This window comes from Malus domestica, chromosome 03, assembly GCF_042453785.1.
Source record: "Malus domestica chromosome 03, GDT2T_hap1".
Taxonomy (NCBI): domain Eukaryota; kingdom Viridiplantae; phylum Streptophyta; class Magnoliopsida; order Rosales; family Rosaceae; genus Malus; species Malus domestica.
The window spans coordinates 20,397,639-20,421,092 of record NC_091663.1 but is presented as its reverse complement, the minus strand read 5'-3'; the positions used below and the strand labels follow the sequence as shown (position 1 = coordinate 20,421,092).

Genomic DNA, 23,454 nt, shown 5'->3' with positions numbered 1-23,454 from the left:
AATATGTTTAATGTTATTTATTATTTTATTATTTTATTAATATTAGGTTTTATTATCAAATTGGATTATTATTCATTAATATTAGGTTTTTTTCTTATCAAATTAGATTATTATTCATTAAATTGGATTATTATCAAATTGGATTATTCATTAAATTGGATTATTATTAAATTGGATTATTATCAAATTGGATTATTATTCATTAATATTAGGTTTTATTTCTCCATATTATTTTTATAATTACTTAAATTCTTACAATCATTTTTTTTACTTCGTATTTAATTCTTCTAACTTTATTATTTAGGTTCTCTTATATAACCGTCATCACTACTATATTTTTTGGCCAAAAAATAATTGCCTAATTTCCAAGAAAAATAAATATAGGTACATTTAAGATGTATAGTGGAGTTACTAAACGTGATTCAACTTGGGAACATGGAGACCCAATAGATGGAAACAAACATGGCACAATTTGCAAATATTGTGGTCGGGTAATGAAGAGTGGCGGAGTGACACGACTTAAGTATCATCTTAGTTGATTAGATCCAGGAAATAATGTCTAACGATGCGATAATGTCCCTCCTAGAAGTGAAGGCATTCATCACCACATTATTAAAAAATAAAAAACACCAGAAGGAAAAGAAAACACATGGAATGGAAAATATTCGAGTTGGGCTACGAGAAGAAGTCATTGGCCAAACGGTTAACAGTGATGATGATGACGATGAGGACGAATGTGATGATAACATAGGACCTGAAGAACGACGCAATTTCAAACAAGCATTACGTGCCTCCAAACAGTCAGCATGGGAAAGAGAACACGTTCATAAAATTCCTAATAGAGCACAAGGTTTCGAGACAAGTAGTGGTGCACAAATGAGACGAGGAGCAAGTGTTAGAGAATCACAACCAACACCACCAATAGCCCCAAGTTTATATAAGTCATCCAAAGCACGTCAAAAGAGTGTTTGGAGTTATTTCACTGGAGGTAATGTGAAGGAGGGAATGAGGCGTCTAATTAGCAAGTTCTTTATCTATGAAAATGTCCCTGCTGAGAAGGCATCATCACATCATTTCAAAAATATGGTATTGGGATGTCAACAAGCCGGTGTTGGAGTACAACCTCCCACTCCTTATGAGGTAAGAAACAAATATTTGGAAATGGAGTATAAAGACATTGGCGAGTATGTTAACAGTTGAGGTCAAAGTGGGAAATTAATGGTTGCACAATCATGTGCGACGGATAGACTGGCCCGACCAGATTGTCTATCATAAACTTCATGGTATACTCTAAAGGAAAGACAATTTTTTTGAAGTCCGTTGATGCTTTAGACCATATAAATAACTACAAGTATATTTACAAATTATTGAGGGATGTAATCATGGAGGTGGGAGAGCATAATGTTGTCCAAGTCGTGACCGACAACGGTTTTGCATTTGTCAAAGCTGGAAAAATAGTTAATGAAGCATCATAATGTGTTTTGGACATCATATGCAACACATTGTATTGATCTCATGTTTGAGGCAATGGGGAAGAGAGAGAATATTGCTAATGTCGTAAAAAGAGCTAGAATGATCACAAATTATATTTACAATCACGGTTGGTTGTTGGCAAAAATGCGTGAATTTTGCAAAGGAGAAATTATTCGTCCAGCTACCACTCGATTCGCCACCAACTATATTGCATTAGACAGTATACTTAAGAAGAAAGCAGGGTTGAAGCAACTATTCACTAGTGACAATTGGGCCAACCACAATTTCAGCCGCTTAAATGCAAGTCGTATGGTGGAAAGTATAGTGCTTGATCATGCTTTTTGGACTCAATCAGAACATGTGTGCCAACTGTTTGAACCTCTTTACAAAGTTTTACGAATTGTTGACACAGAAGTGTATCCTACTATGGGGGCAATATAAGAGTTGATGCGTGTAGTGAAGGAGGACTTGGAAAGAAAACATGGTGCAAGGTGGGTCATAAAGATAATTGATAACCGATGGTATAAAACATTATACCACGATTTGCATGCATCAGGTATAAATTATGTCATAATTTGCAATTCATTTCTTTAGTTGCATAAATATTATTTTTCTTATTAGAGTATGTGTTTCTTTGAATAGCATATTATTTGAATCCTTGATACCAATACAGACCTGGTGTTGGAAATTATGGTACCCTTATACGTGCTATACATAATGTATACTCTAAATTAGACCATGCATCACCAGCAGTTGGCCAATTTGTAATGAGGTATACAATTACTTAAATTATAATAATTACATTGTTGGATTAAACTAACACGATTTATTGAATTCAGCTAACATGGTTTAAAGATATAAGAAGAACTTTTGGAGAACCAACATCAGTTGCTGCTCGAACAAAAATGTCTCCTAGTGAGTGTAAACCTAGTTCACTATCAGTTTATAATAGAATTTGTTGGAGTTATTAGACTTATCAACATTGTTTTTCATTATAGCTGAATGGTGGATCATGTATGAGATTGATGCACCAACTATGAGAAAGTTAACAATCAAAGTATTATCACAAACAGCTTCCTCATCTGCTTGTGAAAGAAATTGGAGTACATTTGCACTCGTACACACAAAGCAAAGAAATTGGTTGGCTCATAGTAGGTTGAAAAAATTAGTTTATTGCTACTACAACATGAAGCTTCAAATTCAAAATAAGGAAGTAGAAATAGATCATGTCGACCATGGTGATCCACTAGATGTGTTTGATATTGTTGTTGAAGATGATGACACAGAGGGTAACCAACTTTATCAATGGATTAGACATCTTCATTAGATGATGATGAAGGCAACCTAACTCTAATAGTTGCTGAAGAAGCACATAATGAAGGGATAAATGTAGAAAGAGTATTAGAGGAGGATGTGGGATCTAGCAGCGTTGATTCTTTCGGAGAACTTTTGCGCCCAAGACCAAGAAACACTGGAATTCCACCTTCTTCCAATCCTACCCAACCACAAGATCTTGCTGATACTAATGATAGCTCTAGTACAAGATTAAGAGACTAACTTACCACCGGAGGTGGGAATGATGAAAGATATAGTGGAGCTGAAGGTAGTGATGGATATGGAAACTATGTTGGACCACCTCCTGAATTTATGAGCCCCTTCACTGGTGAGGCAAACTTCACGCATGCAACACAGGATGAGGACCATGGCAGTAGGCGGGCAGGACCAAGAATTGGTGCCATAGGGAAGGACTATACTCATAGAGAAAGAGGCAAGGGGACTTTGTCAAGTCAAGAAGATGACTCGTTATCTATAACTTCGGACTCTGTTGGAGTGAGAAGTAGTAACTATGATTATACTCATAACCAACCATTTCCCTACCCTTCATATCCCATTCCTGTTGGGATGAAATCGAGCGACTTATGGAAAGAATCCAAGACTCAATCTTCAAATGATTTTGCTTATGGACAACGTCAACTAATCTCGAATCCATATGGATGGCATGTTAACAATTGCATGCAAAACTATTTTGGGGATTTATCATTTGATGACTACTCTTCACAATATACTTACTTTACACATAGAGATGATGAAGATAGTGAAAATTTTGAACCTTATAGGAACTCTATGTGGTACTAAGTCACTCATGTATCTTACCATGCAATGTATAAAGTGTAAAATATTGTACTAATTCATTATATATAAATGATTATGGTGTGTTTAAACTTCTTTAATTAATTACTACATATTTTCTACACTCACAATGTTTGCCAACTTGCTATATAATCAACTTAAATCAGTTAAATTCATCATGCAATGCATTTCCTTCAATTTTTTTATGATAAACTAATAGATAATTGACTAAATAAACATCCTGCAAAGTTTCAATAAAAATTTCCAAGTTTTTCTTACAATTTCCGTGGTTTTTATTCAATTTTTATCGATATCGATAATATCCCGATATTTCCATCGAAATTTTCGTGTTTTTAGACTACCGATATTTCTGATATCATCGATATTTTAGACCTTGGGTAGGAAGCACAATAAGTGGCATAGTGATAAGAGCGCAAACTGCGGCTCCCTAATAAACAAAAAATGTGGAAGATCCCGAGTTTGATGCTCTAAGTTGATAAGTCTGCTTGGCTATGATAACGACCAAGATGAAATTCCCGATAACATATTCAGGTCTGAAAAAAATAGATAACCATGATTTATGATCTGTTGTCATCTTTTATTAAAAATAGAAGTGCATTGGTAGGTGATGGATGTAAAAACAGATGAGAACACTATTGTATTTTGAAAAAAGACGGGAAGCCGGTTCAAAAAAGCCGTATATATTTCCCATTATTTTAGTGGGAAAAAATAAAATAAAAAGAAAGCAAACAGGGGACGGCCGTCTCTTTTCTTCGTTTGCTTTTCAAAAAAGCAACAAAAGTAGGCCCCATCCTTTCTATTCACTCTCTCTCTCTCTGTTTTTGTAGATTTTCAATTTGGATAACCAGAACAGGAGCCAAACCTGCATCTGATTCTGAATTCTGATCCAAGAATCTCTCAAAGTGGCTCCTTCCCATTATTTATCCCATTAAAGCTTCATCCTCTGTAAGTCCAAGTTTCCCTCTTTATCTTCATTCTTTTTAACAAACCAAAACCCACAACCAGTAATTAAAGGGTTCGCTAGGGTTTCAGCTGGATTGTCTTTCTCCAGGCACGTTGCTCAATTGGGTAAATCAGGAATGTTTTGTTTTCTGTCTTTGCTCATCCCTTTATCTTGTTTTGGATGCTTCTGGTTTCAAATAAATAGATAGATATTTCTTATATATTTTACTTTTTGGTTCAGGGTTGTGATCAGCTAAGGGTTTTGTTTTTCTTCTACATTTTCTGAGCAACTGAATGCATTATTTAGAAACTGATTACTTGAATTAGGTGGTGTAGGTAGATGGGTTCTGATCCACACTTGGTTTTAGGTAGGCAAAGACATTGTTTTTACAATTTCAGTGTGTAAATGTTAATGTGTAGCTTTTGGTGGTTGACACAGTAATTGGTCTGGAGAAATGACGAGGGTAGGCCGAGATTTTGGGGACACAATGCAAAAGGATGCTGTTCCGGCGGTGTCTGCTGATGTGGTTTTTGCTTCAAGTCGGTTTCCTAATTACAGAATTGGAGCTAACAATCAGATTGTAGAGGGAAAGGATGACCGAAAGGTACTGTCGATGAAGGAAGTTGTAGCCCGTGAGACAGCACAATTGTTGGAACAGCAGAATCGCCTTTCCGTCCGAGACCTTGCCAGTAAATTTGAGAAAGGGTTGGCTGCTGCTGCTAAGTTGTCTGAAGAGGTTAAATGCTTTCAAAATTATTGGTTCTTTGGTAGAAAGTTATTATCGTTTCTGACTGAATTGTTAATAGTGTATTATTTTTTCGTTTATGATGGAAATCTGATTTTGAATGCTTAGTATGTTTATTTCACTGTAGACTGTAGTTAATCTCATTCTAATTTTTTTTTCAGTTAAAATAATTTGGAAAAATTAGTGTTAGGAAATGATTGTAGGCAGTGCTTCTTTTGTTCCTGTTTTGAAAAATTTAAGCATTAACATCCAAATAAAGTGGATGATTGCGAAATTCTAAACAAATTCAGTTATTGAATACAGGCTAGACTCAGGGAGGCAGCTTCTTTGGAAAAACATGTCCTTTTGAAGAAGCTTCGGGATGCACTAGAATCACTAAAAGGACGTGTGGCTGGTAGAAACAAGGATGATGTAGTGGATGCTATTTCAATGGTTAGTTCATTTTTCTTCCTTTTCTTTTTTTAATTACTCTGAATTGTTCCTTTCAGAAAACTTGTTCCACTTGTCACACTGTTCGTTGGGCAATTATTGCTGTTATAATGTAAAACTTATGAACCTGGGTACCAAATGTTGTATTGACTTTTTGGCTGGACTTCTTGGTTGCAAAAGTATAGGATAGTGTCTGTTTGTACAAAAACCATGTTAAAAATCTACGACATTGCAATTTCAAGGGTAAAAGAATCTCCTTAAATTAAAAACGTGTAAGCCATTTCAAGTTTTCCCCATCTTGACCTTCATGACATGCACTACCAAGTGACCTTGTTTCATCTTTTCCGACTTTGTCTTAAAGGAACACCAATCGATTTCATGTGAACTTAGCGAATCTCAAAATTTTGTTGGAAAAGCAAAGCAAAGGCCAACTTTTACCATGGATCTTTCAACTTTTCAAACATTTCATATCACAGTTGTGTTACATGTTATTTTTGGGATTTCTGAATGTTCCTGTTTGAATGAAATTATCCGGAACTACCTGATGCAAGTGATAGATTGAAACAGTGGGCATACCTGATGCAAGTAATATTTGGTTAAGCATTTAGACCCAACTATTGTCAGGTTTTTTTTTTTTTTTTTTTTTTTTGAAGGGGGGGGTGGAGGGGGGAGGGGGAAGGGGGAAGGGTTGGAAATAACTGGTGGGGGTTGGGCTTGGGTCTGGACAAGTTTAAAACCTCTATATTAACTCCTGCAGTATGTGTACAGGAACATGTTCCTTTTTTATTTTTGAATTCCTGATATAAAATGTAATAAGACGTCATTATAATTTTTATAATAACAAGAAAAAGAAGACAAATATGTAACTAAATGTGAAGGCTTATCCACATTATGAGTGAGGGGGAGAGGGTGTGGGGAAAAACTAAAAAGCGAGCGAAGATACGAGAGAAGATTTATGGGAGTTTACATCCCTAGAAAGAAGCATTTGATGCCATTATTCGTATACCCCACTAATATAATAAACTAATAGTCTAATATGCTTGGAACTAATGGATGCTATCAACGTTGTGTATTGCAGAAATTGGTATAATTTCCCTCCCACCTTTTAGTTTCGCCTCTCTATCCAAGATGCTGCCAATGCATTCAAATCCCTAGAATTTAACTTATTTATAATCAAATTACATTATTACCGGTCGAATCAAATGATTCCATATGGAACGATATTAATCTATTTTATTAAAGGGTTATCAATTTATTTTTTGGACTTTAATACCTTCGGGCTTGTTGTCTTATGGAATTCAACTTTTCCAACCATGTTTTCTCATGATAGACTTTTATTTTCCATTTCTGAGTATGTTTATTCCTCTCAATAATGATTCATTTGCCCCACTGTTTTGCTTTTCTTTCATATAGTTATTATTTCTGCTGTCTTTAAAAAAAGCAAATACCGACTAAGAAGTTATGATTGCTTCTCTCAGGTTGAGGCCTTAGCAGTTCAGTTGACTCAAAGAGAAGGGGAGTTAATACAAGAAAAAGCAGAGGTGAAGAAGCTAGCAAATTTTCTTAAGAAGGTAATGGTTGATATAAGTTAAATGATAAGTCACTCAAATCAGTTGTCCAGCTTGTGGATTTTATAGGACAATTCTTTTGGAAGTTAATATTTGTCCTTACATGTCTTAGTCATTAAAAAGATGTAGGAATTTGGTAAATATTGATCCAACTTGTGTGGTAAATTCTCCTGTGTTAATGTTTGAGACTTGGGAGTACATTGTACATATCTGATGCAGTCTGATACAAACAAAGGAAGAAGAGGTCTAGTTGCTGCTTTCTGTATTTTTCCAGATTTGGCAACTTTAGAAATTCAAAAAATGTGGGGTCCTGTGCCATGGTGATGCATCTTGTATCACATGGACCAAGGTGCATTGATGAGTCCATTTTTAAAGAAGGATGGGTCTTATATGTTTGCTATTTTCGAACTTTTTAAACTCTACAGTCAAATTGGTTTTCGGTATGAGTCATCAGGTTAAAGCTAGACCTCTATTAGCACATGATATCTAAAGAATTCATGAATTCCTACACATGAATTTACATTTTTATCAAATAGGTGACTAGAAGTTTCTAGGACTTCCAAAATCTCTTTTTGAGTCGCAAGTAATTTTGTGGTCCATATATTGAGGTTGTGGGGACTGCTTATCCGGTTTTCTACTCCAATTCTATAAATGGACCGGTGCATTGTTGCATACCTCCACCAACACTCATGTCTGTAAGGGAGGTCAAGAGTTCGATATGTTTCACTTTTATTGTTGCTATAAATTACTCATCAATCATTTAGCTATATACCACACAACAATTGGTCTTTAAACATTTCTCATTTGTTTGTCTAATTACTTAAATGATTTTCCATTTTGAGTCTCTTTATCCCTTTGCAGGCTTCAGAAGATGCTAAAAAGCTTGTTGATGAGGAGAGAGCTTTTGCTCGTGCTGAAATTGAAAATGCCAGAGCGGCAGTACAGAGGGTGGAAAAAGCCCTTCAGGAACAAGAACAAATGTCGCGAGCTTCAGGAAAGCAGGTTTGTGCTACGTGTGAAAGAGAGTGAAGATTGATGAGAAGAGAATAAGAGAAGTTTATGGGAGTTTTCATTCCTGGAAAGAAGCATTAAATGCCCTTATTCGTATACACCTCTAATTTAATAAAGTAACAAGCCTTGGAACTCATGGATTTGGTCAATGTTGTCTATTACAGAAATTGGCGTAATTTCCTTCTTACCTTTAGTTTTCCACCCTCCCCTCTAATCAAGTGGCTATGTGTGCTTTTTACTGAATTTTTTTTTTGGGGGGCGGGGGGGTTGGTGGTGGTTTGGAGATATTTAGAACCTTGTTGGCATTAAATACATCAATGCTTCATTGATTGTTATCACTTTTCTTGACATAAGAATGACATTTATGGACATAATTGCATCTTTCATTTCATGTTCTATTTGCTATTTTATGTTGAAACATGTGAGTAGTTTTAGTGCATTATGTCTGGTGACTAGTATATAATTTATCTTGGACATGAGCAATTTTTGTATGCTATTTAGGACTTAGAAGAATTGATGAAAGAGGTTCAAGAGGCTAGACGAATCAAAATGCTGCATCAGCCAAGCAAGGTGACTTTTAGATCATTCGTATTGATTTTGTTTACAATTTTAAATGCAAGTATAGTGTTGGTTATTTTCATGAGGTTGTGTGGTTTACGTAATTATTCATTCTTCCTTTCTGCTTTATTGTAAAGAGTTTTTAAAAAGAATTCAAAACATTTGGTGCTCACAAGTTGCTTTCTTTGCATTTTCATTCAGAATGTCTTTCTCTTTGGTCTAAAGGTTCTTAGTTCTAAGTTCTGTTTATTTATTTTAAGTTGTAACTATATAATGATTAATTGTATCGGTACCATTTCTGGTCAATTATCTGTACATTAAAGGACATATAGGTTGATACTGTTCTTACTTGTTCCGGATGGTCAATTGTATTTATGGGATCCTTTTTATGTTCTGATTTTGACAGATTGAAAGTCGTACATACTTGGTATTTTTGCAATTTTTGAATGCAAATGTACATGATGCAGGGGAGTGTAAAAAAATGTTTTAAAGGTTAGGAAAAAGCTTCTGAGTTTTATAGATGCCATGAGGCTCAGTTATCCTGTTGATATTTACTAGGCTTGAGTAATTATTTTTCCTAAGGAAGGCCCAGTGGAAGCATGGCACTTAGTCTCTCAGTGGTGTTTTCTAATCTAAATAAGGAAGTTTACCTGCGGAAAGGTATAATTGTTATTCTGGAGGTGGAAATCTTTGCTGCTTCTTTTAAGTTTTGACAACCCACAATCCGTAAAACTATAAAAAAAATTTTAAAAAATTAAAAAAAAAAAAAAAAAAAAAAGTAAAAAAATGATTTTTTTGATTGATGTAGATTTGAGGAGATAGAGGCATAGGGCCAAAGGGGTAGAGAAAGACCTAGGAAGACTTGGAAAGAGACTCCAAGAAAAGACTTGGACTACTTGGATCTAACGGAAGACATGGCACAAAACCGAGTGCAGTGGCGTTCTAGGATTCATACAGCCGACCCCACTTAGTGGGATAAGGCTTTGTTGTTGTTGTTGTAATTTAGATTTGAGGAAATTACCCAAAGTCCATTCCGTTTTTACTGCCCTGTCTTCTCCTATGCCTAGGATATTAGGGAGTTATTTGCACAGTGTTTGCTTCGGTTTAGATGGAAGTATTATTTCCTTGTATGGATTTTATGGCAGAGAGCATTGTTGGTCTTGTGTGTCAGGCATTCTCCTTCGGTTTTAAAGCTAAGCTGTTTAATGTGTTTCAGAGTTTGGTTCTCACTCTGGGGCCTGGGCTTTACTGTCCACATTATTTAAGGATAGTTCCCTTCATGAATTGTTTTACACTGGAAAGCTGTAGTACTCTATAGGTTGGGATTGGGATTGCACTCGGTTGATTTTATTCTGAAGTTTTTGAATAACTGAGTATTGACAACTTCCCGATAATTCCTTGTACGCATATTGGTTTAGGTTTTTTCATTGGGTTCTTGTGTTTCTTCTGTTTGCTTTAAGTGTTTCATGGACCATTTTTCCATGCTTCCTGTATTTCTTGTGTTTTCCCTTAGTAAGTTTTTCTTATATAATAAATAAATAATAAAAAAACTACTGAACATTTTTTATTTTTATTCATGGATTACATGAGAGCAAGTTTTTAGAGACTACTTTTCTTTTTAATAATGAAACCACTTCTGCATAATGTTTGGACTTAGTGACTCTCGCTTGTTTCTTTATTTTTTGTTTTTACGTTTAATTTACTATTTAATACTTCTTGTACATGATTACTGTACACCCTTTTCTGGCTCTGTTAATAATCTTTACGTGTAAGAATATCTTGAAGGATTGATCATCGACTTGTAGGTAATGGACATGGAACACGAGCTTCGAGCATTGAGGGCACAACTTACGGAGAAGTCTAAGAATTCTGTTCGGCTTCAAAAAGAGGTTCGTTTATTATTCTAAGTGCTTTGCGTTTTTTGATATATTTGACTTTTGTGATGTTCTTTGATGAGTTTCCATTGCATAACATATGTCAATATGCTGATTCTGAGTGGTTCAAACTTCCATGCAGTTTTTAGTAGTAGATGTTAACATTCAGTTTTAGGCTTGCCTAGTCTTTTGGGTTCTGGGCAATTTGGATTTGCGAGATGAGGATCAAATATGGGTTTTATCTTATGTTAGTCTCTGATTATTTTAGTTCTTAATGCAACTAAATCCCTTGAGGTTTTAGGCAGCAAGAAGCAATTACTTTTTTGGAACAAAATATGAAGAAACCCGAAGAATAATTTTTTAGATATAAGAACACAAGTTGTTCTTTTCTTTTTGAGGAAACTTGATGTGAATTTTTTTAGTATAGTCTGGTTCTCTAGCAAAGCAATTAAGGATTTCTCTGTCAGCGAGTACTAAATGCAAAACAAAAATAAGTAGATCGTGAACCTCCAAATAGGATAGAAAACTTTGCTTATTAGCAAATTTTCTTTTTTTATTTTGTCCGCTTCATGTTCCAATTGAACTTGATTATATAATTAAAAGAATTATATTCGTAATTTTCGTCTTCTTTTGATTATATAATCGAAAGCTTCCCATATATTAATTGCCGAATAAAGCTAGAAGGAAACGGATTTTCTTGGTTCGGCATATTTCTGGTCAACCAGGTTTACATCAACTCTTGCTCCTTTATTAGATCAGTGTGGATTTATGAATTTAGACATCTAAAGTCTAGTAGTATCAGTACTCCTTCGTCATGGCAGAATTTAGAAATTTGGGACTCTAGTTAAAGAGTTTTGGTCCCAGGAATGCTTTTCCAGATCATATTTGGATCAGGCTTTAAATGGGCCCTTTTTTGGTTTGATGGGTTTTAAGTGCTGGTAGATGGCATAAAACAACTCGATAAGTGAGCTGAGACCCATCCCCAAGCTTCTGGAGTTATTTTACTTATTCTAGTAGCCCATGGTTGCCTACAGCTACAGGTCTTAATACGTTTATTTTTTTCTTTCTAAGATCCTAATACATATTGTACAGAAAGCTAGCTGGCAACACTAAGCTTGCCTGTGCTCTTTGATTTCTTTTTGGAAATTGTGTCTACACTTAATGAAATGCTAAAGTTCTTGCATCGATTATTAGTTGCTTAATTCACCAAGAAAATAAAGTAAAGTTCTTGCATCGATTATTAGTTGCTTAATTCACCAAGAAAATAAAGTAATCTCCTTTAATCATAGAAAATTGGTAAATTGGAGAATGAGTACTTAGTAATCACACAGAATATGTTCATGTTCTGAATGTTTACATAGCATGAAGTATCATAGAGTTGGGGATCGGGGGATAGTATGATAGTTGACTGATTTTTTAGCTTGTACACTTTATTTCTGACGTCTTCATTATGTATGTTTCAGCTGGCAATGAGCAAGAGGGGCTTGGAGAAAATTTCCGAATTATTTGAATTAGATGGCCCTGAAGTTTTAGGGTCATATTTGCGGATTCAGCCTTGCTCTGGTGATGCTCCAGAACTCTGTAAATGTTTGATTCAATGGTATCGCGTATCATCTCAAGGTGGCAAGAAGGAGTCTATATCAGGTATATAGTCTTTTTTATGCTTACTATTGACTTTGTGAAGAAGGGCATGATAATAATTGGTTCAGTGTTATATAAATATGGTGGTGTCACAAAATGTTCATTTGTATTCTTTTCATTTTGTTTGGTGTAGCTCCAGAACTTTCTTTAGTGTGTGTGCGCGCACTCTTGCATGCTTGCTTCTGTGTTTATATAATAAGTACATGAAATTTAATAAACCAATGCCAGGTGCACGTAACCATGTTTATCATGCAGACATGCATATACTTGATTGTCTTTGATATGTTTAGCGTTGCTTTATGGTTCTGGACTAATTGATTTGATTTGTGTATACATCTTTATTCTTAGTAAAGAGGAGCTAGCCTTAAGCAATCAGGATGGCCTCTAGTTTCAGATTATCTGTCAGATTTCTAACTAATCAATTGCGTCAATCATGTACTCACTCAATAACTATACTCAAGCTTATGTAGCATGCACATCACTAGCTAAAAAGTTCACCCTAGTACTGAATTTGGCTAGGCTTTGCCCAGTTTAGTGTTGGGCACTCTGTTGAAACCTTGATTTATCAGCTAAACTTCAATGGTTAACATTGCTGGATGGCATATGAGCTGAGGCCTATTTGCAACATTATTGTTCCAGTGGAAGAAATATTCTCGGCTTGTCTCTCTAAGCTTGAAGGATCGAAGATTCCTTTTACACTCTTTACCATGCAATGCTGCACTAAACTGCCTATTGTTTCAGTGTCATTGAAAGCTCCGGCAAAAGAAAAAAAACGGAGAATGACACTTGTTAATATTTGTTCGTTTTGAAGGTCATGATTATTTTTCTTTTAGGTCTTTTAAATATTGGGACTGTGCTTGTTGTAGGACAGATGGCAGGGACCCTTTTAATTTTTCATGAAGAGTGGCTGAATGGGATTCACGACCCTCTTTTATTGTTTAAGAATAGATGGTTGAGTGAAGTTTAAAACTGATACCCTTAATATTTGTGTGTAATTATTTTATACTTCACCATTTCATTAGATCTATTAATACTGATTGTTAATATATCTGTGTATTTGTTAAATATATCTGTGTATGTTTGTATGTATGAATGTGTGTGTGTGTGAACCATGTATTCTACCATATAGGAACTACAGCAGAACGGGATTCCTGCTAAGAAGGAGCTCGTATGTATATGTGTATATATATGATCAGCTTCGGATGAGGGATCCCTCAAATAAGTTGAGGACATCTTTGTAGGGCCTACTTCAATGATTTGAACAGGCTTGTTTTTATATATTCAAGACATCCCTTTCCACGTGTATGGACTATGTGTGCATCAATTATATTGAGTAACTTGGAGCACGTGTGACCAAATTTGGCCTAAAATGTGGATGAATTTCTTGCTGTTAAGATCTTTTTACAACCAACCCATAACCAATTTGCTGTCAAGATCTTTATTCATTTCTCATTCAACTTTCCCTGCACCAGGAGCTATAAAATCAGTTTATGCCCCAGAGCCTTTTGATGTTGGGCGAGTCTTGCAAGTTGATATTATTTATGAAGGACAGAGGCTAACGCTGACAACTGCTGGTCCCATTGATCCTGGTCTGGTTTACATAACTGATTTTTGTCTTTCATCAAGTTGAGATTTTGAATTACTAAGACATTGTGATAGCCGTTTATTTCATTTGTTCAAATCTGTCAACATGTATATCCTTTTATGATCTAAACAAACTGAATGGGGAAGGGGCTGATTTCTTTGCTATCATCAGCTGCTGGTTTGGGAAGCTATGTGGAGGCACTTGTACGGAAACATGATATTGAGTTCAATGTATGTTATGTCATCCAAATCTTTTCTCAGAATTATTGGTTTGTGCACCGTATTATATCTTCAGCCAACGTTCGTGACAAGAGTTCAGGTTTTATGCTTATATTATGAACGATTTTACTTATTTAGTATTATTATGGTAGATCTTTTTTTCAGTGTTATAGGAAAGTATCAGTTTCTTAAAAACTTTCCTATCAATCATGTTTGGACTGACCCTTTGTTAAGGTCATGTGAATTGCCCAGTCCATGTTGAGCTTTTCATCTAGATCAAATGCTCAAAGTTCCATATATGCCTTTTGGAGATTAAAATGAAAAAAGAATAAACATTTGGATGAAAGTTCGGTGTCACTATGATTTCCATCAACTTTTCAGTTTTCCTCTCTTTCTTGGTGTCTTAAATGGCATTTCTATTATCTAGCATATTTGCTGAACTGTGCAGTCACTGTTTTCATTTGTTCTTATTGGTAGCTGAAAAAAATAAAAGATTTAGTGTTATTTTCATCACCTACAATCATCCATTGCCCCCTTAGACGTTTCTTTTTCTTTTTGGTTGCTTTGCAGGTAGTTATTACCCAGATGAATGGGGTCAATCATCCTTCGGAATCTATTCATGTATTTCATGTTGGAAAAATGAGGATTAAACTTTGCAAGGGAAAAACTACAATTGCTAAAGAATACTTTTCTCCCTCAATGCAGGTATTAGAGATTTTTTCTTTGTTTTCCACTTAACCCTTTTAAGTAACCATACAGTTATTTGTTGTAACATTTACCATTCAATCTTAATCTCCCCGAGTCTTCTGTTGCATCTCATCATTAATGCATCACATATGCGGTTTAGGTGCTCTAATAAGCAAAGCCATGAGTGCAAAAATCGAAATGTACTTGTTCTACTAGCAATTTGTTTGTTGTCATTGCAACTGAAACCAGAATAGAAACTGCACTCCAATAGACAATGGGTTTTGTATTAAAACGTTAGTTGTGTTCCTTTATTTTTGTCTCGGTGATTTTAAAACATGACTGCGAATGCTGTTTGCTCATATGCTTTAGCTATGCGGAGTTAGAGGAGGTGGGAATGCTGCTGCTCAGGCACTGTTTTGGCAAGCGAAGCAAGGGCTTTCTTACGTGTTGGCATTTGAATCAGAACGAGAGAGGAATGCGGCCATCATGCTTGCCAGGAGATTTGCTTTTGATTGTAATGTATGTAGAGTTTTCTCCCTGCTGTTTCTTGGTCCCTTGTTATATATGATTGACGAAGAGATTATAAATATTAAATGCGTAATATGGCAGATCATGCTAGCCGGGCCGGATGACAGAACTCCCCTGGGAACCTGATGGGATGTCGACCGGTATCTTAGTCCCTAAATGTAATTACTGAGCTTCCTCTTGTATTATAAGTTTGTAATAGTAAAATGCGGCCTTGTTTAGCTGTGCGTGTAGGCGCTGACATGTTCATTTTTTCGTTTCGTTTTACGACATGAAGGCATTTTTTTTTAATTTTGCCTTATTGTTTGAGAGTGTAAACAATGCTCTTCCGGGCTTGGGATTGGGGGTTGATTTGAGTGCAACACCTTTCGTATGCCGAGTGATTGATGTAACATTTTGTTGATTGATTTTGGTAACCTGAGATTGGAAGCCCTTCATTAATGGATCTGTTTTGTCATATGATTTTGCTACTACAAAGTAGACTAAGAGGGGTGGGTTTGAAACTCAGACACGGCGTGGTCCAATATGTGGTCCAATATCCTAGTTGGTATGATGTCAGGTTTCTTCATATGCATCATAGGTTCAAAATTTCTCCCTCTTGTAAATTAATGTAATAGTTGCAAACATTTCTCCCTCTTATGTCTTCACTTTTCATATATTACCCTTGTCAACTTCTTGTACATTTTTCTTGCACTTGCGTCGCATTAGTCTCTTTAAACATCAAATCAACCCCTAAGTTGATGAGTTTTGTTTTGTCTGAGTAGTGCAGATGTGACTTATATGATAACCTATATAAGCGTCACATGCTCATCATGTCATCGTTTGATGAAGGATCAAACAATTAGTCTCACCAAATTAGACTTGGCAAAAGGGTTGTGTTTACCATGCTTGTATCAACCCTTATCTGTATGGATCATATCGTGTCTACTCATTAAGCTAGACGGTAGAAATATTCAAATCCAAACCCGACCCGCAAAAACAATAGGTAAGCTGATCAGGCATGTTCACCAATAAGAATGGTATATTACTTCAACGAATAATCAAGTAAAAATTTCGTACTAAATTATTAAACATTAGCATCTGATGATTCAACAATAGTACAATACAACTCTCTGGGAGCCTCAGATCATTTCTAATGGAGATAGTCAAAGGTTCAAAAGCTAAAAATTGACCTAATTTGTCTAGAAACTCATTTCCAACTAATGGGAGTTATAATTCTATGGAGCCCACCAACGCATTATTTGGCTCAAAAGGGCATCAAGCTGACCAAATGTAGCCCCCTCTTAACTATTTTTTAGAGCCCACCTCTTTAGTTACAATAATTTATTCAAATTCAACAGTTAGATTTGAAATCATCTAATGTTAGTTTAAATAAATTAACCAATGAATTTAAAGTATAAATGTAAAACTGATAAATAATTGAGGGGGTTATGTTTAGCCAATTGTGTTGGAAATAGTACATGAATATGAGTATAATTTGACACGTTCATTTAGGTTTTTTTTTATTTTTTGCTGGGCTATAATTTTGAATGGAATTATGTTGAGCTCTTTCAGTTGGAGATGGACTGAGATAACATAAAGCTGGCCATGACTTTCTTTTTGTAGGTAAAGTTACCGAAATAACCTTTTTGCTAATAGGTTGAAATGGGTTTGAAGTTTCTTTTTTTTTTTCATTTTGCACCACAAAATAATAAAAATGTGTTAATTTATGCATTTAGTGTAGACCTAACAATTTCATACATGTACCGCCAAGGGCGGAGCTAGGACTTTTTTTTCTTGTGTGGGCTAGCTGAAATTAGTACCACAAAATTATATATTCATTTTTTTTTTGCCTATATAAAATTATATAATAATCAACATGAAACAACAACGATGAAATATAAACTTTTCTCAAAATCGTAATCTAATCGACAAATTCAAGGACCAAATAAATAATTAACCTACTAATTAAATGAAGAATAGTAAATAAAGATATTAATAACATACCAAATATGACATTCATTGGAAAATCTCAACAAAAAGTAAGGAAGTTGCGGAGCTAAGGGTTTAGTGATTGATTAAAAAAAATCTTTTCTTTTTCTTGAGTAAGAAGCACAATGGCTAGATTGCATAGGGTAAAAAGTCTTTATTTTTTGTCATACGATAGATTTGTTAGATTAGATGTTAGATTAGAGAACCGAAGAGATTCAAACCCATGCCATGGTACAAAAGCAACACTCCTCCCTACCACTGTAAAGGATGGGGAATAGAGAGAACTCATTTTATTTTTAGCATAAAAGTATTATTTATTGCCGATCATGCACTAAGTATATGTTAAATATTAACATGTATTAAAATGAGTGGGCTATATAGACTACATGCATTAGAGTATCTCCAATGAGAGGGACTTTATATGGGACTACACAAGTAGTGGATATAGCCCAATTTAGAGCTCCGATGAATCTTTAGGGTTCTAAAAAAGAATCTCTCCCAATAGGAGCCTATATATCTTTCGGTCTCTATATGAGGCTATATATTTTATTTACGTAATAATTTAATTACATGGTAAATTTATTTTTGTCTTAACTTTTCTTAACTTGATTTTTGGAGTGTTATCTTAAATTTTAATTTATGAGCATTTTAACCTTAAAAAATTCAATTCCTGACAAAGTTAGATTTCATCACTTATGTACTGTTGTAGGCTCTCTTATCTCAATTTCATATGTTGGTTTGTTTCTGTGAAATCAGACAAGATAAGATTTCATTTCATAACAACCATTGGATTTGATTATCTTATCTCAATCTCATCATTTGGTTTATTTCTCTGATTAACACATTCTCTAAAATCAATCAAGATTTTCATTTCAGAACAATCATTGGATTAGATTATCTTATCACAATTTAGTTATGTTATTTGTCTATATTTTCGATATAGGTCTCTAAACTACCAATGTTAAATTTCATCACTCTTTTATGAATTTTTCATTCTAGAAAATTAAACTCAAGGCACTACATTTTCTTCTAATCAATCACACATAAAATAGTCGTTGTTTGTATATGTTTTCTTAATCAAACAAATGTTGAAAATAAACCCTTAAAATCGTAAATGGTTGAAAAATAAATCCTTAAAATCATGTTTGGGAATTAAAAATGGGGGTCAACGGGTTGATTCAGTGATCCTCACATGCCTATTTTGAAAATCGCCCTAAACCTAATAGTGGAAAATAATGGCCGGAGCCGTCTATTTTCTCAACAAAACAAAAAGTCATTTAATTATTGAGTAATGTTATAATTTTAATGTTTAAGCGAAGAACACGATTCGCGTTTGGATAATAGAAAACCAAAAATGACATGGTTACTACTGGCGTCGCCTTAAAGTCGTAAACAGACTGTTTACCGTCGTCAACCTCTCTCTCTCTCTCTCTCTCTCATCTCTTAGCTACTGAACTGCTCCAATACCATCCAGTTTTTCACTTACTGTGAGTATTCAGCAGGTACTGTTTAATTCGTAATTGGATCGGATTAGGTCGTGATGAACATTGAATCATTGATTTTCTGCTTTAATTGTGCGGCCCCATGAAGAGTTTGATTAGCTTGATTTTTATTTTACTTTATTTTTAATGTGAATTGAGTCTCTTGTTCTGCCATGCCATTAGCCTTTTACAGTCTGACTCTACCTTGCTGCAATTCCTAATTTTTGGATATAAGAAAACTCGTCAAATGTTGTGAAATTTTGTAATGGTTTCTTAGAAAGCTCAGGAACGACTGCACCTCTCTCTGAGGGTGAACTGAGCTTGTAGTGTTTTCGTGGTTAATTGAGTAGTGCACATTTGATTGATTTGGCATTTTGAGTACCTGGTACATCTACTGGGGAACGTCAACCCTTGAAATGGATTTGATTAATTCTGGGGCGCACTGGACTGAATGTTATCAACTGTAACAGAGGGATAACCATTCCAGTATTTTTAACACTACGCTATGTTTCCTTCTGTTTCATGTCGTTGGATTGATATTTAACCGATTTTCTGGTGAAACTTTACGGAAAACATATCATGCTGGTCTGTGACAAAAGATTGATTGGTGGGTTGTTCTGTATTATTTGCCTTCTTAACTATGAGCTCATTAGGGTTTCAAATTTACGTCACAAGTGTTTTCCCCTTTTGATTTGGTATCTCATACATGGATGACTTGATAGGGGAGAAAAATCACTGGGAACTTGAGTTTTTTAATTGTTCCGTTCATGGTTGATTCCTACTTAAGCTAAAACCTCCCCTTTCTGATAATTTACCAGAGCCATCAGGTACTGGAATTCTCTCATTGTTTATCTTTATGACAGATAGATTTATCACTTTGGTCTGTCTTTCGTTTATGATCGATAGCTTTATCATTTAGGTCTGTCTTTTGTTTATGATCAATAGATTTAAGAAATTATGAGATAAAAGTTGCATCGTTCTTCAGAGCTCGGGGATTCTGCATTTCTGCTCGAGTCCCAGATGGAGATGGAGATGGCTGATGAGGAGAAAAATCTAGTGGAAATCTTAGAGGAGGAGATCCAAATTGACATGGCCAAATATATCAACTATGTGAGTGCCCCACAGGCGGGTGCCATTGCAACATTTTCGGGCACCACGCGCGACACTTTTGCGGGCAAAACAGTCTTGGAGCTCAGATATGAAGCATATGTTCCCATGGCAATACGGTGCCTAAAATCCATTTGTTCATCTGCTAGATCATCCTGGAATCTCCTCTCCATTGCAGTTGCCCACCGCCTGGGCCCCGTTCCAGTTGGTCAAACAAGTGTTTTCATTGCAGTGTCATCAATTCATCGAGTTGATGCATTGGATGCTTGTAAATTTGTGATTGATGAGATAAAGGCATCAGTTCCAATATGGAAAAAGGAGGTTTATGCTAATGGAGAGGTTTGGAAGGAGAATTCAGAGTTCCTAGAGCGGAGGTTGGATCTCGGGAAAAAAGATGACATGTGTTATGAGAAGCAAGTCGAAGCTGATTCCGGAAGGCATAGCAGGAAGAGCTGTTGTGGGGCTAAGGTCAAGGTCACTGTCACTGAGGAAGGAGACGGAAAGTCCTAGAGCTGTTTGCAAGGCTTTTTCTATGTAATGCATTTTTACTCTTCAAATACTTGTATTTCTGGGTTTTGATTAGTTCTTCAGACTTCTCAATGTTATCAAGCAACGCTGGATTACAGACATAAATAAATGCGGTGACCAAAAAGTTTTTTTTTTTCCTAACCCTAACAGGGTATGCATCACAACTTTTACTCGAAGAAGAATCATTCATGAGCATAGAAATACATTAACAGTATTTTTGAGTCGAAAATATTACAATAGATTGCTGCAAGCAAGGATCATAACAACAAAATGATCTCAAAACATTGGTTATCCTACAGCAAGTGTTCAGAATACGATAATATTAATATTCAGAGTGGTTCGGCAGAAAGGCCACTGGCTGGTGAAAGAAGAGCAACCGCGCTACGCTTCGGGCTACAGAACTTCTTATGGACTGCCTTGAGCTTACTCTCTGCAGCTGCCGAATGAAGGGTTACCAGAACCTTTGCGCAATCCCTGTTCCAGAATTGAGAAAAGATCAATCCATGGTCATGGACTAAAAGATTATGAGAAAACCGAGAAAGATTTACTAAGTACTTGAGCTCGTCTTCTGAATATCCAGTGTAATGCTTGAGAGTTTCAGTCCATAAAGGGCTCTCGTCAAGGGTGCATCGAGCAGCATAAACAGCAGACGCAGCGATCATTGAAGGGCAGTACAGAATCATACTGGTATAGTCCATCAAGCTCAATTCAGCAAGAAAAAACACCATATTCTCCATCTACATTACATTAGCACAAACAACAATCAACTTATTAAAATCCCAATCCAAGGTTACTACGACGAACTAGGATGAAAAATCACATCATAAAAGTTTTTAAAAGTCTTACATCGTTATCAGATGGTCCAGATGCTTTGATGTAGCGAACAAGGAAGACGTAAGGTGTGGGAACTGTTAGACACCATCCCAGCTTTCCCAAGATTGCTTTTTCCATGACCAACACCTTTTCTTTACCATAAGCATTGTCTGAAATGCAAACAAAGTCATTAACCTGCACATTTTCACATTACCACAGACAAGATTAGGCAACGATACATAACATAACGTCGGAAAAAATACATAACAAAAACAATCACACTACCTCAGGCGCCCAAATTTCTTCGTACTTGCTTGCTAGAAGCATTGAGCTGATACCAACTAACTGAAGCTCCCTCCTCGGCACAAGTTGTACTGAAAGAAATCGATCTACAATGTTTACGGTAAGATAGAGGGTTTCTGGCGTGAGTTCAAATTTGTGATGAACTTCTATCAACCAGTCTACAAGGATTGATCTCATCTTGGCATTTATTTCAGGCTGTAAATCCATGTACTCATGAACGCGGTTCTCATCCTGCATCAGAACGAACCATCCAATGAGAGAGAGGGGGGGAAAGAGAAGGATGAGTGAGCTCTGATTGATTGAAAAAAGGAAAACAGAAAGTTCAAGTAAATACTTGTGAGAACTTGTAAAACTGGTAGATATCATCCAAGTATTCTACTACTGCCAACTCGTTATCAGCATCAGCTGTATCGATGTCTAGTTTTAGATCCTGTAGCTTACTAGTCAGTCCAGAAGCAGCAGCCTGTGGGAAGAGAAACTGAGTGATCGTATACAGAGCGAGCAAAAGTAACGAAAAAGGTTGTCAAAAGTGCAAAATTACTTTGCTTCGGGCGCTGAGAGTTGATGTGAAGGCCCTGACACTCTTCCTTGAGGCCACCCCGTGCCTGTTGACACCACTAATCTTGTCATTTTCAACCACTGCCACAACCTTGGTTGCATTATCGAATTTGGATTTCCCATTAACTGGTTGTGTGATGGGTTTCTGAAGATTAAACAACGGAACTCAGCATTTAATCAATTGGAATTACAAACTCTAAAACACAGTTAAGATTGACAAAAGAAATAGAACTAAAAAGATGGGTAAGGTTATAACCTTGGTCTTATCCGGTGCTGCTGCGGGGGCTTGACCATGGAGGTTACCAATATCTCTAAGAACCTGCCTATTTTTCCCCTCTGCTGCCACCTTCTTCTGCTTACCTCCCTCTGAGACATTTAAACATGTGAGCAAAACACAAAGGAACATGGCCAGGGAACGAAAGAAATCAAAACCGTGATTGACAGAAGAGAAGAAGAGAAGAGATTAAGGAAGGTCGTGGTACGGCACCTTTGTGGGGTTGTTGTTGTTGCTGTTCTTGTTGAGGCACAACAGCGACGGCTTTCGAAGCCATTTCAAGATCTTGAATTTCTTGACCGTTACCACCAAAAACTCCACCCAGACTCGAAAACAAGGACGACAGAAACACTTGGAGACGACTGCTGCGCGTCTCTCCGTCTTCTTCGCCGTTAATGGTCGCCACCTTCTCCTCCACTTCTCGACTATCTGTTTCTTTTCTCTTTCGTCTTTCGTCTTTCGTCTTTCTCCAAGTTTTGTCAGATTGTGGTTGTCATGGTTTCCTTTTGAAGCTGCTGAAGCCTGAACCGACGCTTCTCCCCAACGGTCTTATTCTCATCGAATTAAGGCCCTTGGATTTCTGCCCCCGTCTAACGGCTACGATCCCCTTAGCCCTTGCTGCTTTCTCACTTTTCTCTCCTTTTGAGTTTAGAATTTTCTAACCGTTGGTAGGATTAAGATGGTAACGGTAACCCCACTCCCCAGTGTGCGTGAGTTTTTTTTTTTTTTTTTTTTTTTTTTTACAAATTCCAATGAGTAGAAAAGGCACATGTCGTCAGAAAGCCCAAATACAGCCCAAAGGAAAAAAAAAAAAAAAACAACTGAATTTTCTCTGGACATCGATAAAGTTGGCTAGTGCTGTTAACACAATATTTTTCACATTTTATTCTTGTTAATTTTTATCTATTGATATTCTTTAATTCATTTGATTCGACGTCGAAAATTGAGAGGGTGTGCTAAAAGTAATAACTGGTGTGTGAATTACCCATAAACTATTGAGTTAAATTTGGT

The 23,454-nt window shown here is 36.0% G+C and overlaps 3 protein-coding genes across 10 annotated transcripts; 2 read left to right on the top strand and 1 right to left on the bottom strand.

The window, feature by feature from the left end:
• Positions 1-4,297: 4,297 nt before the first annotated feature.
• On the top strand, positions 4,298-15,865 carry LOC103426331 (stomatal closure-related actin-binding protein 1). Of its 4 annotated transcripts, none has more exons than XR_011579327.1 (13): positions 4,298-4,569; positions 5,006-5,303; positions 5,616-5,744; positions 7,220-7,312; positions 8,171-8,311; positions 8,822-8,890; positions 10,684-10,767; positions 12,216-12,396; positions 13,866-13,982; positions 14,150-14,296; positions 14,767-14,901; positions 15,253-15,402; positions 15,493-15,865. XR_011579327.1 is itself a non-coding variant. In XM_070819128.1 (13 exons), exons 2-13 carry the CDS (start codon positions 5,022-5,024, stop codon positions 15,535-15,537), a joined length of 1,485 nt encoding a protein of 494 aa, XP_070675229.1. In that variant the 5' UTR covers positions 4,298-4,569; positions 5,006-5,021; the 3' UTR covers positions 15,538-15,865. The 4 variants fall into 4 exon arrangements, 3 of the variants coding, with proteins under 3 accessions (XP_070675229.1, XP_070675230.1, XP_070675231.1); XM_070819128.1 differs by having other exon boundaries at positions 14,150-14,208; XM_070819129.1 differs by having other exon boundaries at positions 4,366-4,692; positions 14,150-14,208.
• A 2,716-nt stretch (positions 15,866-18,581) lies between these two features.
• LOC139194468 (molybdopterin synthase catalytic subunit) lies at positions 18,582-20,619 on the top strand. Of its 5 annotated transcripts, none has more exons than XM_070819123.1 (2): positions 18,582-18,881; positions 19,846-20,619. In XM_070819123.1, the coding sequence occupies exon 2, from the start codon at positions 19,881-19,883 to the stop codon at positions 20,475-20,477; it is 597 nt and encodes a 198-aa protein (XP_070675224.1). In that variant the 5' UTR covers positions 18,582-18,881; positions 19,846-19,880; the 3' UTR covers positions 20,478-20,619. The 5 variants fall into 5 exon arrangements, with proteins under 5 accessions (XP_070675224.1, XP_070675225.1, XP_070675226.1 ...); XM_070819124.1 differs by having other exon boundaries at positions 18,621-18,866; XM_070819125.1 differs by having other exon boundaries at positions 18,659-18,881; positions 19,806-20,619.
• A 41-nt stretch (positions 20,620-20,660) lies between these two features.
• On the bottom strand, positions 20,661-23,093 carry LOC139194467 (G2/mitotic-specific cyclin S13-7-like). Its single transcript, XM_070819122.1, has 8 exons — positions 22,657-23,093; positions 22,426-22,535; positions 22,153-22,314; positions 21,946-22,074; positions 21,594-21,842; positions 21,342-21,503; positions 21,051-21,232; positions 20,661-20,969 (listed from the first exon to the last, which is right to left on the bottom strand). Exons 1-8 carry the CDS (start codon positions 22,718-22,720, stop codon positions 20,825-20,827), a joined length of 1,203 nt encoding a protein of 400 aa, XP_070675223.1. The 5' UTR covers positions 22,721-23,093; the 3' UTR covers positions 20,661-20,824.
• Positions 23,094-23,454: the final 361 nt, after the last annotated feature.

Excerpts from the sequence above, each read along its gene's own strand:
- LOC103426331 (XM_070819128.1), top strand. The coding sequence starts at position 5,022 with ATGACGAGGGTAGGCCGAGATTTTGGGGACACAATGCAAAAGGATGCT. Across the intron at positions 5,304-5,615 it reads CTGCTAAGTTGTCTGAAGAG|GCTAGACTCAGGGAGGCAGC; the intron begins GTTAAATGCTTT and ends TATTGAATACAG. Across the intron at positions 14,902-15,252 it reads ACTTTTCTCCCTCAATGCAG|CTATGCGGAGTTAGAGGAGG; the intron begins GTATTAGAGATT and ends CATATGCTTTAG.
- LOC139194468 (XM_070819123.1), top strand. The coding sequence starts at position 19,881 with ATGGAGATGGAGATGGCTGATGAGGAGAAAAATCTAGTGGAAATCTTA.
- LOC139194467 (XM_070819122.1), bottom strand. The coding sequence starts at position 22,720 with ATGGCTTCGAAAGCCGTCGCTGTTGTGCCTCAACAAGAACAGCAACAA. Across the intron at positions 21,843-21,945 it reads AGTTTTACAAGTTCTCACAA|GATGAGAACCGCGTTCATGA; the intron begins GTATTTACTTGA and ends GTTCTGATGCAG. Across the intron at positions 21,233-21,341 it reads CTGGACCATCTGATAACGAT|ATGGAGAATATGGTGTTTTT; the intron begins GTAAGACTTTTA and ends AATGTAATGTAG.